Source organism: Macaca thibetana, chromosome 16, assembly GCF_024542745.1.
Source record: "Macaca thibetana thibetana isolate TM-01 chromosome 16, ASM2454274v1, whole genome shotgun sequence".
Lineage (NCBI taxonomy): Eukaryota > Metazoa > Chordata > Mammalia > Primates > Cercopithecidae > Macaca > Macaca thibetana.
Window position 1 is genome coordinate 20,821,125 of NC_065593.1, and position 12,215 is coordinate 20,833,339.

At 52.7% G+C, this 12,215-nt stretch overlaps 1 protein-coding gene across 4 annotated transcripts; it reads right to left on the reverse strand.

Annotated features, from left to right (window-relative positions):
- Nucleotides 1-2,986: 2,986 nt before the first annotated feature.
- Nucleotides 2,987-7,765, reverse strand: C16H17orf97 (chromosome 16 C17orf97 homolog). 4 transcript variants are annotated; one of them, XM_050763561.1, is made up of 3 exons: nt 7,258-7,765; nt 3,951-4,439; nt 2,987-3,920 (listed from the first exon to the last, which is right to left on the reverse strand). In XM_050763561.1, exons 1-3 carry the CDS (start codon nt 7,562-7,564, stop codon nt 3,079-3,081), a joined length of 1,638 nt encoding a protein of 545 aa, XP_050619518.1. In that variant the 5' UTR covers nt 7,565-7,765; the 3' UTR covers nt 2,987-3,078. The 4 variants fall into 4 exon arrangements, with proteins under 4 accessions (XP_050619518.1, XP_050619520.1, XP_050619519.1 ...); XM_050763563.1 differs by having other exon boundaries at nt 4,041-4,439; nt 7,258-7,764; XM_050763562.1 differs by having other exon boundaries at nt 2,987-3,388; nt 3,479-4,439; nt 7,258-7,764.
- Between the last annotated feature and the right edge of the window lie 4,450 nt (nt 7,766-12,215).

The following is a 12,215-nucleotide window of genomic DNA, read 5'->3' on the forward strand; positions in this document are numbered from 1 at the left end:
CGGTCAGGAGTTCGAGACCAGCCTGGCCAACATGGTGAAACCGCGTCTCTACTAAAAATACAAAAATTAGCCGGGTGTGGTGGCGCATGCCTGTAATCCCAGCTACTCGGGAGGCTGAGGCAGGAGAATCACTTGAACCCGGGAGGCAGAGGTTGTGGTGAGTCGAGATGGTGCTACTGCACTGCAGCCTGGGCGACAAGAGCGAAACTCTGTCTCAAAAACAAAAAAAAAGTCAACCATTCCCCTTGGTCCGTAAGGCGGTTTTCACTGTGGTTTGTTTCTTGCCCTGAAGGAGTCCTCACTGCTATGCCTGGGTATGAGAAAGATTAAAACTTCGAACCCAAGGTGTTCTGAGTTGAAGCCACTTGTGTGCTTCAGGAGCCTTCACCCCACCTGCTTTCTATCAATCTACGTTAAGCTCCAGCCTTCCGGGCCCTGGCTTCCTTCCTGCTCCACTCGCTCCTGCTCCGGCCCCGTCATTGCTCTGCGGTGTGTGAATTCTGTCTCTTGGCCAGTCACTGAAGCCAGATTTCTTTTGTGAAGCTCACGCTTCCGGGAGGTAAGGTCTACACCGTCACTCGGGAGTCTGTCTAGCAGACACGTGGCCACACCAACCTGAAATACCAATGATTAAAATTCTTACAGTAGTTTGCTTCCCGGGTGCCAGGCCCCATCTCGATGCTTCATTGCACTTGATTCTCACAGCACTAAGGTAGGAATTTGCAGTCTGGTCTTCAGATGAGAACACTAAGGCTCAGAGCGGTGAAGCAATCCGCCAGGGGACACAACGCTACATGTGCTGGGAAAGAGATTGATGCAGCTCTGATGTCAAAGCTCACCATCTTAGCTACTTTCCTAGAATGTTACCTCATGGTTGGGAGATGACCATGGCCCCCGCCCCTGCCTCCCACCGCCACGGAAGGCACTGCTAAGCGACCGTCTCAGCCCAGTGCACCCCCACACTCCTCCATGCCCCAGGCCTCAGCCACTGTGGTGGACCTGGAGGGCACACGAGATGCCAGCCCCGTGGCTGCCCCGTTCTTTCTTTGCCTTTGCTTTTATACCCTGGACACAAGTGAGGTCCTGTGGCTGGCACTGGAGTATTTCCTGCCCCTTCCTCTCCATGGACAGCAGAGAGGATGGGCCTGGCCTCAGCACAGGGAGGGCCATTCCTGTCTGCTAAGCATTCTCCATGGCAGGACAGGACTCTCCCAAACGTCTCTTCAGTATATTCTAACACGGAGTGAGGGCAAATGTGGAAACTAACTGGCCTTTTAAGGAAGGGTGAGAAGAGGGCTGCTCTGCCGGCCCAGGGCTAGCAGGGACCATGATGCCCACTTCCACTTAACTTTTTTTTTTTTTTTTTGAGACAGAGTCTTGCTCTGTTGCCCAGGGTGGAGTGCAGTGGTACCATCTTGGCTCACTGCCACCTCCGCCTCCGGGGTTCAAGCGATTCTCCTGCCTTGGCCTCCTGAGTAGCTAGAACTACAGACACCTGCAACCACGTCCGGCTAATTTTGTACTTTTAGCAGAGACAGGGTTTCACCGTATTAGCCAGGCTGGTCTCGAACGCCCGACTTCAGATGATCCACCTGCCCCGGCCTCCCAGTGTTGGGATTACAGGCCTGCGCCACCACACCCAGGCATTTCTACTTAACTGTCAAACGCGCATTCTGTGACGTCTGTATTGGCTTTTTAACTTCTGCTGTGTACACTCATTTCTTGTCTACCCCAAAACACTGTAAACTCTTGAAGGTCAGGGATGTCCTCTCAGCCCTCCATGCTGTCCCTCTCAGACCCACGGTGTTACTGAGGTAGCTGAGGCTTCCCTAGAGACCCCCCTTTTCCTTTGGACTTTTTCAGCTAGAAATGCCAGGACACACACACACACACACACACACACACACACGCACGCAGGACTAGCCCCCAGCCACTGCCTTCGGGGAGTATAAATTCCCCAGCTTCCTCACCCTTAGGTGGGATAATTCTAGAAGTGGGTTTCCCTGTGGAATTAAGCTCCAGTTGCCAGGATGAAAACTGGCCTCATACGCCCTGGAAGGGGGGCCAGACACGGTGGCTTATGCCTGTAATCCCAGTGTTTTGGAAGGCCAAGGTGGGAGGATTGCTTGAGGCCAGGAGTTCGAGACCAGCCTGGGAAACAGAGTGAGATCCACCCACCCCACCCCAATCTCTACAAACATTTTAAAAATTAGTCAGGCGTGGTGGTACTTGCCTATAGTCCCTGCTACTCAGGGGGCTGAGGTGGGAGGATCCCGTGAGCCCAGGAGGCGGAGTGCAGTCAGAGCTGTGACCACACCACTGCACTCCAGCCCGGCCAGCAGAGCTGGATCCTGTCTAAAAAGAAAAGTTCCCGGATTGGCCACCTTCCCTTCTCTGTATCACCCTCTACTCATCCTCTCTTCACCTCCCAGACACTCTAGTTGCGTTTGAATCCTCGTCTCAGGGGCTGCTTCTGGGAGGGCACGAACTGCGGCAGCGTGTGGCCCTCACTGGCTGTTTGTGGCAGGGGGGAATGTGTACTCAGGAGACGCAGTGGAGCGAGGCTTTTTCTAACGGGGGATTAGGAGAGGACCATGTTTATAAAAGCAGCGATATTCCTTTTGGGACTTCTGTAGTAACTTCCCAGGGATGAAGTTCTGGAACCCACTTATTCTGAGGCCGTATAAAGGCAGGACATGCATTTAATTAAAACAGAAAAGGGCTCCAAGAGGTTCAGGGCATTGTCCGTGGGCCGACAGAAGCAGGTACTGTGTGAGGAGTTTCCCCATGAGATGGAGACTTTAAGATGTAAATAATCGACACACTTTCTTTTCTTTTTGGGGCAGAGAGAAATAACAGAGATGCTTATTTAAGAAAAAGGAAATTCTGAAAAGAATTCTGTTCACTAAATTATGTTCTCGGGGAACTGGGGCTTTCCTGGGCAGCCGAGGGCATCTTGGTGATGGGAGAGTTGGCCTCGTGCGTGTACTGGTCTCATTTCCTTTTATGATGACTGTTTTTAACACATAAACTTGTGGTACAGAGAAATTATAAGTTTGTCGCATTGTGGGTGGAGTTTTACTCCAGCAGAGTAGGCGCTAAATCAGAGCGTAGAAGCTTTGGGGTAAGGTTTCCTTCAAAGTAGAGATTGGGGTGCTCGGCTTTCAGTGTGGGCTGCCTGCAGCTGGAGCTGCCGTCTTTGTCTGAGAGGTACAGTAAGTTCTCAGGGGTCTCCTCGGCATCGGGGTCAGACTGGAAGCCCTTGAGGGCATCGGGGTCGGACTGGAAGCTCTTGAGGGCATCGGGGTCAGTGTGGAAGCCCTTGAGGGCGTCGGGGTCAGTGTGGAAGCCCTTGAGGGCGTCAGGGTCAGTGTGGAAGCCCTTGAAGGTGTCGGGGTCAGTGTGGAAGCCCTTGAGGACATCGGGGTCAGTGTGGAAGCCCTTGAGGGCGTCGGGGTCAGTGTGGAAGCCCTTGAAGGCGTCGGGGTCAGTGTGGAAGCCCTTGAGGGCATCGGGGTCAGTGTGGAAGCCCTTGAGGGCATCGGGGTCAGTGTGGAAGCCCTTGAGGGTGTCCGGGTTGGACTGGAAGCTCTTGAGGGCATCGGGGTTGGACTGGAAGCTCTTGAGGGCATCGGGGTCAGTGTTGAAGCCCTTGAGGACATCAGGGATGGACTGGAAGCCCTTGAGGACATCGGGGTCAGTGTGGAAGTACTTGAGGGCATCGGGGTTGGACTGGAAGCCCTTGAGGGCATCGGGGTCGGTGTGGAAGCTCTTGAGGGCATCGGGGTTGGACTGGAAGCCCTTGAGGACATCGGGGTTGGTGTGGAAGCCCTTGAGGGCATCGGGGTCAGTGTGGAAGCTCTTGAGGGCATTGGGGTTGGACTGGAAGCCCTTGAGGACATCGGGGTCGGTGTGGAAGCCTTTGAGAGCATCAGGGTCAGTGTGGAAGCTCTTGAGGGCATTGGGGTTGGACTGGAAGCCCTTGAGGGCATCGGGGTCGGTGTGGAAGCTCTTGAGGGCATCGGGGTTGGACTGGAAGCCCTTGAGGACATCGGGGTCGGTGTGGAAGCTCTTGAGGGCATCGGTGTTGGACTGGAAGCCCTTGAGGACATCGGGGTCGGTGTGGAAGCCCTTGAGGGCCAAGCACCGGTACCGCTTTCTCCGGTTCAGTTTATAGATGCGAATCCTTTCCTTCTCTGCCTCTGGGTCAGCAAGAATTCCATCCCAACGCAGACTTTCGTTGATCTGGTTCGCAAGTTTCTCGGCTATTTCGGCAAAGTCGGGGAGGCTGACGGTGGAGGAGTCCGAAGGGAGGTGCTTGTTCTCCACTTTGTTCTGTCTGTGCTCCGGTTTCGGGCCACGGTCTTTGCCAGGACTTAAGATGTCATGAGAGGAGGAAGAAAGCAGCTGGCTCTTCACGCTCTGGCTCTGATGTTTGTCTGCTGAGTAGATGAGCAGGTTAGTGTTTGTGGCAATGTCTGCCCTTGGCCTGCTGGGGATGGTGCCAAAATCACCCAAGATGGAAGAGGAGGATGGGGGCCCCTCCGTACCCAGGGCTCAGGCTGCCAAGTCCACCAGCCTCGTGCCCACCCACTGCCTGTGTGATTTTGCTGGAACCATTTTGGGGCAGGAGGAACCATTCATTGAGCGCATGGTCTAAGCCAGGCCCTCTGGGTAAAGGCCATAGGCCCTGTTTTTCGGGGGAGGAAATCGAAGCTCAAAAAGTTTCAGGGACTTGCCAATGTCAGGAGCAAGTGACAGAGCTGGGACCTGAGTGCAGGCCAGGCCCCCAGGGCCCTGCTCTTTCCACCGGGCCGTGCTGCCCCCACACACCCTCACCACGTGCTCACCATGGCCATTCCCAGGTCTGGGAGTCTGTGACTCTACCCGAGTCTAGACACTTTATGATGGAAGAAACGGAAAACAACAGAAAAGCTTCCTAAATTTGACTGATGAAAGCAATATTATGCCAGAAATACTTCTGCTGCGTGGCTTGTACTGAATTTTTTTTTTTTTTTTTTGAGACGGAGCCTCACTCAGTCTCCCAGGCTGGAGAGCAGTGGCTTGATCTCGGCTCACTGCAAGCTCCGCCTCCCGGGTTTACGCCATTCTCCTGCCTCAGCCTCCCGAGTAACTGGGACTACAGGCGCCGCCACCTCACCGAGCTAATTGTTTTGTATTTTTAGTAGAGACGGGGTTTCACCGTGTTAGCCAGGATGGTCTCGATCTCCTGACCTCGTGATCCGCCCGTCTCGGCCTCCCAAAGTGCTGGGATTACAGGCGTGAGCCACCGCGCCCGGCTGTACTGATTTTTTAACATGAACAGCACTTCAGAATTATTTAACATGCACATAAAATGCTACAAATTGTGGTTCTTTCGTCAGCTCATCCTTTTATTTTAGGGGAGAGAGAAATACCTCCTTCCCTAAAAAAAAAAAAGAAAAGTAATCGTCTTTTGACACTTCTCTCCCTTCCTACGCCCTGAACACTGTCTGGTGCCCCCTGCTGACGGTATGAGGAACGTGTCACTGTAATTTCTACAGCGAAAAGCTACGCCTAAAGGACGGTGAACTGCCAAATTTCTTTTTGCAGATACACATAGGGCTTCTTCTTTTTTTTTTTTTTTTTGAGACAGAGTCTCACTCTGCCACCCAGGCTGGAGTGCAGTGGCACAATCTCGGCTCGCTGCAACCTCCACCTCTCAGGTTTAAGCAATTCTAGGCACCTGCCACCACGCCCAGCTAATTTTTATATTTTCATATAAAATATATGAAAGACGGGGTTTCGCCACGTTGGCCAGGCTGGTCTCGAATTTCCAAAGTGCTGGATTACAGGTGCGAGTCACTGTGCCCGGCCACACAGGGCTTCTTGACCTGAACTGCAGAATTTCTTGCCTTTGGACTACGATGCCACCTGAGAAGGACTTATCATCTTCCCATTGCTCCCTTCCCACACCGCACGGCCAATATGGGCAAGGCTGCCACTCCTGCCTCCTGCTTGCCTTGGTGCCAGCTCTGCCACAGAGGGCCAGGGCCCAGAAGTGGAGCTTAGGGCCCTCTCCCTGAGAGCCAAAGCCACTGAGGTGGGCCACATGGGCGACAGTGGCCTCACAGCACTCACGGGCACCTGCATTCTCTGTCACTGCTGTGCTCTCTCTCCTCGAAATGGGTGCTCAGTCCCTTTGTCAAGAAATCTAGGGGTTCTACAAGAAGAGCTTGGTGAGAGGTAGGGACTGGGGTTTATGGCAGGTGGGGTGTGTGTGTTTGTGAAGGTGTCCCTGAGACAGACTGCAATTCCTGCCTGCGTGTGACTACACACGTGAATGTGTAACACATTAACAGCCTGTGTCTGTGTGTGTAGACTATGAATGCGTGTGCATCACAGGGATCTGTGCTTTAGGGTTTTTTTAAATTATTTTTTTATTTTTTAAAGAGACAGGGTCTTTTCTGTTGCCCAGGCTGGGGTGCAGTGGTGCGATCGTAGCTCACTGCAGCCTGGAAGTCCTGGGTTCAAGTGATCCTCCCACCTCGGCCTCCCAAAGTGCTCGGATTACAGGTGTGAGCCGCTGCGCCCGCCCTTTAGTTTCACTGTTGGTGTTACATTGCTATGAAGTGGAGAGTGGTGGAGGGTGTCAGGGATTATTGGAGGATGTCAGAGTGACTGGCGTGATGGGGTTTGTGCAGTCCCAGGCTGCCCGCTTGGTGGGTGCGAGGGGGAGCCCATGCAGTGAGGACATTTTATATACATGTCTGTGGGTGCGGGTGTCTACAGCACATCCAGAGGCAGGCAGCCTTAACGCACGAGGGTGTGAGGAGGGGAGGCAAGAGCCTGCCCTTCCCTGTGCATGAGAGTGAGGGCCTTTCAAGTGGCATCAGTGTGTTTGGGGTGGGGAAAGTGTATTGTGGGGAGGGCCTCTGTGGGGAAGGTGCAGAAGTTTAAGATTGCCAGTTTTGGCTGAGGGATTAGCAAGTTGAGTGGGTGTCTTTGTGTGGGGCTGGAAGGCTCTTAGGAATGGTGGATGTCTGTGGGGGTCTCTGTGTGGGGCTAAGGGATCGCAAAGTTGGCGGATGGTCTCCATGGTGGGGGGGCTGGGGGTATCGCTGCGCTGCTGACCGGCATGTGTGGGGAGCAGGAGGACCTCGGTGCGGGACCGCTGAGCTTCTGTTTCCGGTCTGAAGGGTCTCCGGGTAAATCGGGGTCCCCGAAGAGTCTCCAGAGAACTGGAGCTGACACAGCCGCGCTAGCTGCTCCTCTTACCGTCCCCCTTGCCAGATCCCTTGGTCTTCTTCTTCCTTTTTTTCTTCTTCTTCACCTTCCGTTTGGCCAGCTCGGAGGCGCCGCCTGGGATGGGGGGCAGTCTAGACCCCTGCGGGCCCGCGGCGCCGCCCTCCCGCTCCTCCTCCTCGCCGTCGTTGTCCTCGTACCCCGATGCCCCTGCCCCACCGCGGCGGTCCATCCGCCCGCTGGGCTGCAACCCAACCCGCCCCGGGGGCGCCCGAGACCCGCTGCCGACTAGTGGGCGGCTCTTCCCGGGGACCGCCAGGCCAGGGCCACGCGTCTCCATGGCGACCACCCCCGCTGCGCCTGCGCAGTCAGGACGCTTCAGCCTGGTGCCCCACGGACTGCGGTGTGCGCATGCGTGCTTCTGTCTTTTGGCGACCTCAGCACACAGCGGTGTGCGAATGCGTACTTCTGTCGGGGCCCTTGACACACAGCGGTGTGCGCATGCGTGCTTCTGACGGAGCGCTAGGCACACAGAGGTGCACGCATGCGTACTTCTGTTGGAGAACTAGGCACACAGCGGTGCGCGCATGCGTGCTTCTGTCGTAGCGCTAGGCACACAGAGGTGCACGCATGCGTACTTCTGTTGGAGAACTAGGCACACAGTGGTGCGCGCATGCGTGCGTCTGACAGCGCTAGGCACACAGAGGTGCACGCATGCGTACTTCTGTTGGAGAACTAGGCACACAGCAGTGCGCGCATGCGTGCGTCTGACGGAGCGCTAGGCACACAGGTGCACGCATGCGTACTTCTGTTGGTGAACTAGGCACACAGCGGTGCGCGCATGCATGCTTCCATCTGTTGGAGAGCCCGGCGCAGCGATGTGCGCATGCGTGCTTCTGTCTGCTGAGCCCGGGCACACAGAGGTGTGCGCATGCGTGCTTCTGTCTGCTGAGCCCGGGCACACAGAGGTGTGCGCATGCGTGCTTCTGTCGGGGACCTCGGCACCCAGCGGCGCGCGCATGCGTGCTTCTGTCTGTTGGAAACCAGGTGACCGCACGAAGGGGAGGGTGGGCAGAGATTTTAAATCTCTGGGCTGACATGCGTCTCGTCCAGTCCGGTGCCTCCATCCTCCCGCCTTGGCCTCCCACCCCCACGCCTGGCTAAGATTTTTGGTTTTTGGTTTCAGGCTGGTCTCGCACTCCTGGGCTCCACCGATCTTCCCGCCTCGGCCTCTGAGAGCGCTGGGGTCACAGGCATGAGCCCCCGTGCTCGGCCTCCTGCACCTGTTTAAATGCGGTGTATTCTCACCTCAATTTTTATTGCCTGAGTTTCAGCCTCGTACATCTACCCTGGACCCTCAAAGCCAATGTGTCCAAAACAAACTTACTTCTCCACTGTTTTCCATTTCAGTGAACAAAACCGCTGGACTGGCCGGAAACCTAGTGGGCTTCCATGTCCCCCACCCTCTCCCTGGTCCCTTACCCAGGCTGGGGCCGACTGCCATGTCTGGCACTGGGACTTCTGGGTCCTCTGCTGAGTGGTCTCTGCTTTCAAACCCTTCCCACGAACTCTCTATCCGCACAGCTGCTAGAGCAAACTTTTAAAAACAAACCATTCACTCTCTTGCTTAAAACTCTCCAGCGATGAAAAACAAAACATAAAAAGCCAAAAAGTCCTCTAGTACCTCCTCATCACAGTTCACATCAAGATCTAAACTCTTGCCGGGCTCTGGGAGGGGCTGACACCCATAGTGTCAACGCTTTGGGAGGTCAAGGTGGGTGGATCGCTTGAACCGAGCCTGGGCAACATAGTGAGATCTCGTCTCTACCAAAAATTAACCAGCTGTGCCGAGGGGCACTTGTGGAGAAACTTGAGCTTGCAGTGAGCCGAGATCACACTGCTCTCCAGCCTGGGTGACAAAGCAAGACTCTTTTTTTTTTTTTTTCTGAGACAGAGCCTACCTCTGTTGCCCAGGCTGGAGTGCAGTGGCGCGAACTTGACTTACTGCAACCTCCGCCTCCCAGGTTCAAGCGATTCTTCTGCCTCAGCCTCCCGAGTAGCTGGGACTACAGGTGCCCGATCATGCCTGGCTCATTTTTTTTTTTTGTATTTTTTAGTACGGACGGGGTGTCACCATATTGGTCAGGCTGGTCTTGAACACCTGACCTTGTGATCCACCTGCCTCTGCCTCCCAAAGTGCTGGGATTACAGGCATGAGCCACCATGCACAGCCTCTGTCTCTTAAAAAAAAAAAAAAAAAAAAAAAAAAAAAAGTGTGGCTTACAAGCCCTGATATGATGTGTCACCTGCTTTTCTTTCCAGGTTTATCCTCCACAGATTCGATTATCTGAACATGGCTGCAGAGGCTGGGCATGGTGGTTCATGTCTATAATCCCAGCACTTTGGGAGGCCAAGGTGGGCGGATCACTTGAGGTCAGGAGTTTGAGACCAGCCTGGCCAACATGGAGAAACCCTGTCTCTACTAAAAATACAAAAATTAGCCAGGCATGATGATGGGCGCCTGTAATCCCAGTTATTTGAGAGGCTGAGGCAGGAGAATCATTTGAACCCAGTAGGTGGAGGTTGCAGTGAGCTGAGATTGTATCCCTGCACTCCAGCCTGGGTGACAGAGCAAGACTCTGTCCCAAAATAAAATAAAATGATAAAATAAATTAAAAATGGCTGCAGTAATATCTCTTTTCCTACATACTCTTCAAGAATCTTGCCATTCCCACAGCAAGACACAGAGTCTCATTCTACTCTCCTTCAATCTAACGGGTTTGTTGACGCGCTTGTAACCAACAGTATGCGGCAGAAGTGCCCCAGTGTGTGACTTCTCAGGCTGGGTCCTAAAGGGAATGCAGCATCCATCCACCTTCTTAGCCCATGACGTGCTTTCTCTAGAGTCCTGAGCCTCCCAGTGAGAAGTCTGAGGACCCCAAGGCTGTCACAGCTTCATAAATCCCCACCTAGTCCACATGGAGAGCCTCTAAATCGTATGGAGAGAAAGATGCCTCAGCTTCTCCAGCCCCGACTTTTCCCATCCAGCTCTCGTCCCACAGCAGCAGCAGGAGGAGAGACCCCAGGCCAGACCCAGACAGACAGGCCTTTCCTGAATTCCTGACCCAAAGAAGCTGTGAGAGATAATACGATGGTTGTCGTTATTTAAGTTACAAAGGTTTGGAGTGATGTGTTATGTGACAGTAGATAACTGGATGTGTCTTTTGAAAAAGATACGGAACGGTATTTTATCGTTTATTTAATTTCAACTTTTATTTTAGATTCGGGGGGTACGTGTGCAAGTTTGTTACATGGGTACGTTGCGTGATGCTGAGGTTTGGGGTATGGGTGATCCTGTCACTCAGGTGGTGAGTACAGCACCCAAGAGGTAGTTTCTCAGTCCACACCTCCCAGCCCCTCCTCCCTCTAGTAGCCCCCAGTACCCATTGAAAAATCAGCTTTTGATTTTAGCCATTCTAGTGAGTAAGAAGTTGTGTTTCTCTGTGGTTTTAAGTTGAATTTCCTTGGTGATTAATGAAATCAAGCACTCTTGAATGTGCTTTCTGGTCATTTGTACGTGTGTGTGTGTGTGTGTGTGTGTGTGTGTGTATATTTATTTTATTTTTTTTTGAGATGGAGTCTTGCTCTGTGGCCCTGGCTGCTGTGCAATGGCACAATCTCCACTCACTGCAACTTCTGCTGGTTCAAGCGATTCTCCTGCCTCAGCCTCCCTAGTAGGTGGAACTACAGGCGTGCACCACCAAGCCCGGCTAATTTTTGTGTTTTTAGTAGAGATGGGGTTTCACCCTGTTGGTCAGGCTGCTCTCAAACTCCTGATCTCAGGTGATCCACCTGCCTTGGCCTCCCAAAGTGCTGGGATTACAGGTGTGAGCCACCGTGCCCGGCCTGTCATTTGTATATCTTTAAGTGTCTTTTGAAGTCTTTCGGCCATTCTGTAATGTGGTTGTTTATTGTTGATTTGCTGTTGTTGATGTCTTTGCATAACTTGAATACAAGTGTTTTGTCAGCTTTATGACCACAAAGATTTTTTTTCCAGGTCTGTGACTTATCCATTTTCTGAATGGTGTCTTTGGATAAGCAGAAATTTGAAATTGTGATAAAGAAGTTTTTTCAATTTTCACTTCATTTGATCAGTTTTTTCTTTTTGTATGCTGTCCAAGGACTCTTTGCCTGCCCCCTATTGCAAAGACAGTGTGCTATGCTATCTTCTAGAACTGTATAGTTCTGGTTTTAGGTCAGGTTCATGATCTACCTTAAATTAATTATTATTTTTTGAGATGGAGTTTTGCTCGTCATCCAAGCTGGAGTGCAGTGGCCTGATCTCAGCTCACTGCAACCTCTGCCTCCCGGGTTCAAGCAATTCTCCTGCCTCAGCCCCCCAAGTAGCTGGGGTTACAGGTGTGCACAAGCATGCCAGCCTAATTTTGTATAATCTCAGGGTGCTGGGATTGTAGGTGTGAGCCACTGCACCTGGCCGACCTCAAAGTAATTTTGTGAATAAAGTCATATATAGGAGTCACGTTTATTTTTTCCCAAATGAATTTCCAGTTTTTTCCAGGAACTTCCGTTGAAAAGACATTCCTTTTCCCGTTGACTTGAGTTGGTACTTTTTATTACGATTTTTTTTTTTTTTTTTGAGATGGAGTCTCACTCTGTGGCCCAGGCTGGAGCGCAGTGGTACAATCTTGGCTCACTACAACCTCTACCACCCAGATTCAAGTGGTTCTTCTGCCTTAGTCTCCTGAGCAGCTGGGGCTACAGGCGCGTGCCACCACGCCTGGCTATTTTTGTTTGTTTGTTTGTTTTTTTAGTAGAGATGGGGTTTCACCATGTTGGCCAGGCTGGTCTCGAACTCCTGACTTCAAGTGATCCACCTGCCTTGGTCTCCCAAAGTGTTGGGATTACAGGCGTGAGCCACCGCGGCTGGTTGTTTCTGATTTTCTTTTTCTTTCTTTTTTTTTTTTTTTGAG

Bases quoted from the DNA above. Each gene is read 5' to 3' on its own strand.
- C16H17orf97 (XM_050763560.1), bottom strand. From the start codon at position 7,564: ATGGAGACGCGTGGCCCTGGCCTGGCGGTCCCCGGGAAGAGCCGCCCA. The intron at 4,440-7,257 runs GTAAGAGGAGCA...TCTACTCAGCAG, and splicing joins GGGATCTGGCAAGGGGGACG to ACAAACATCAGAGCCAGAGC.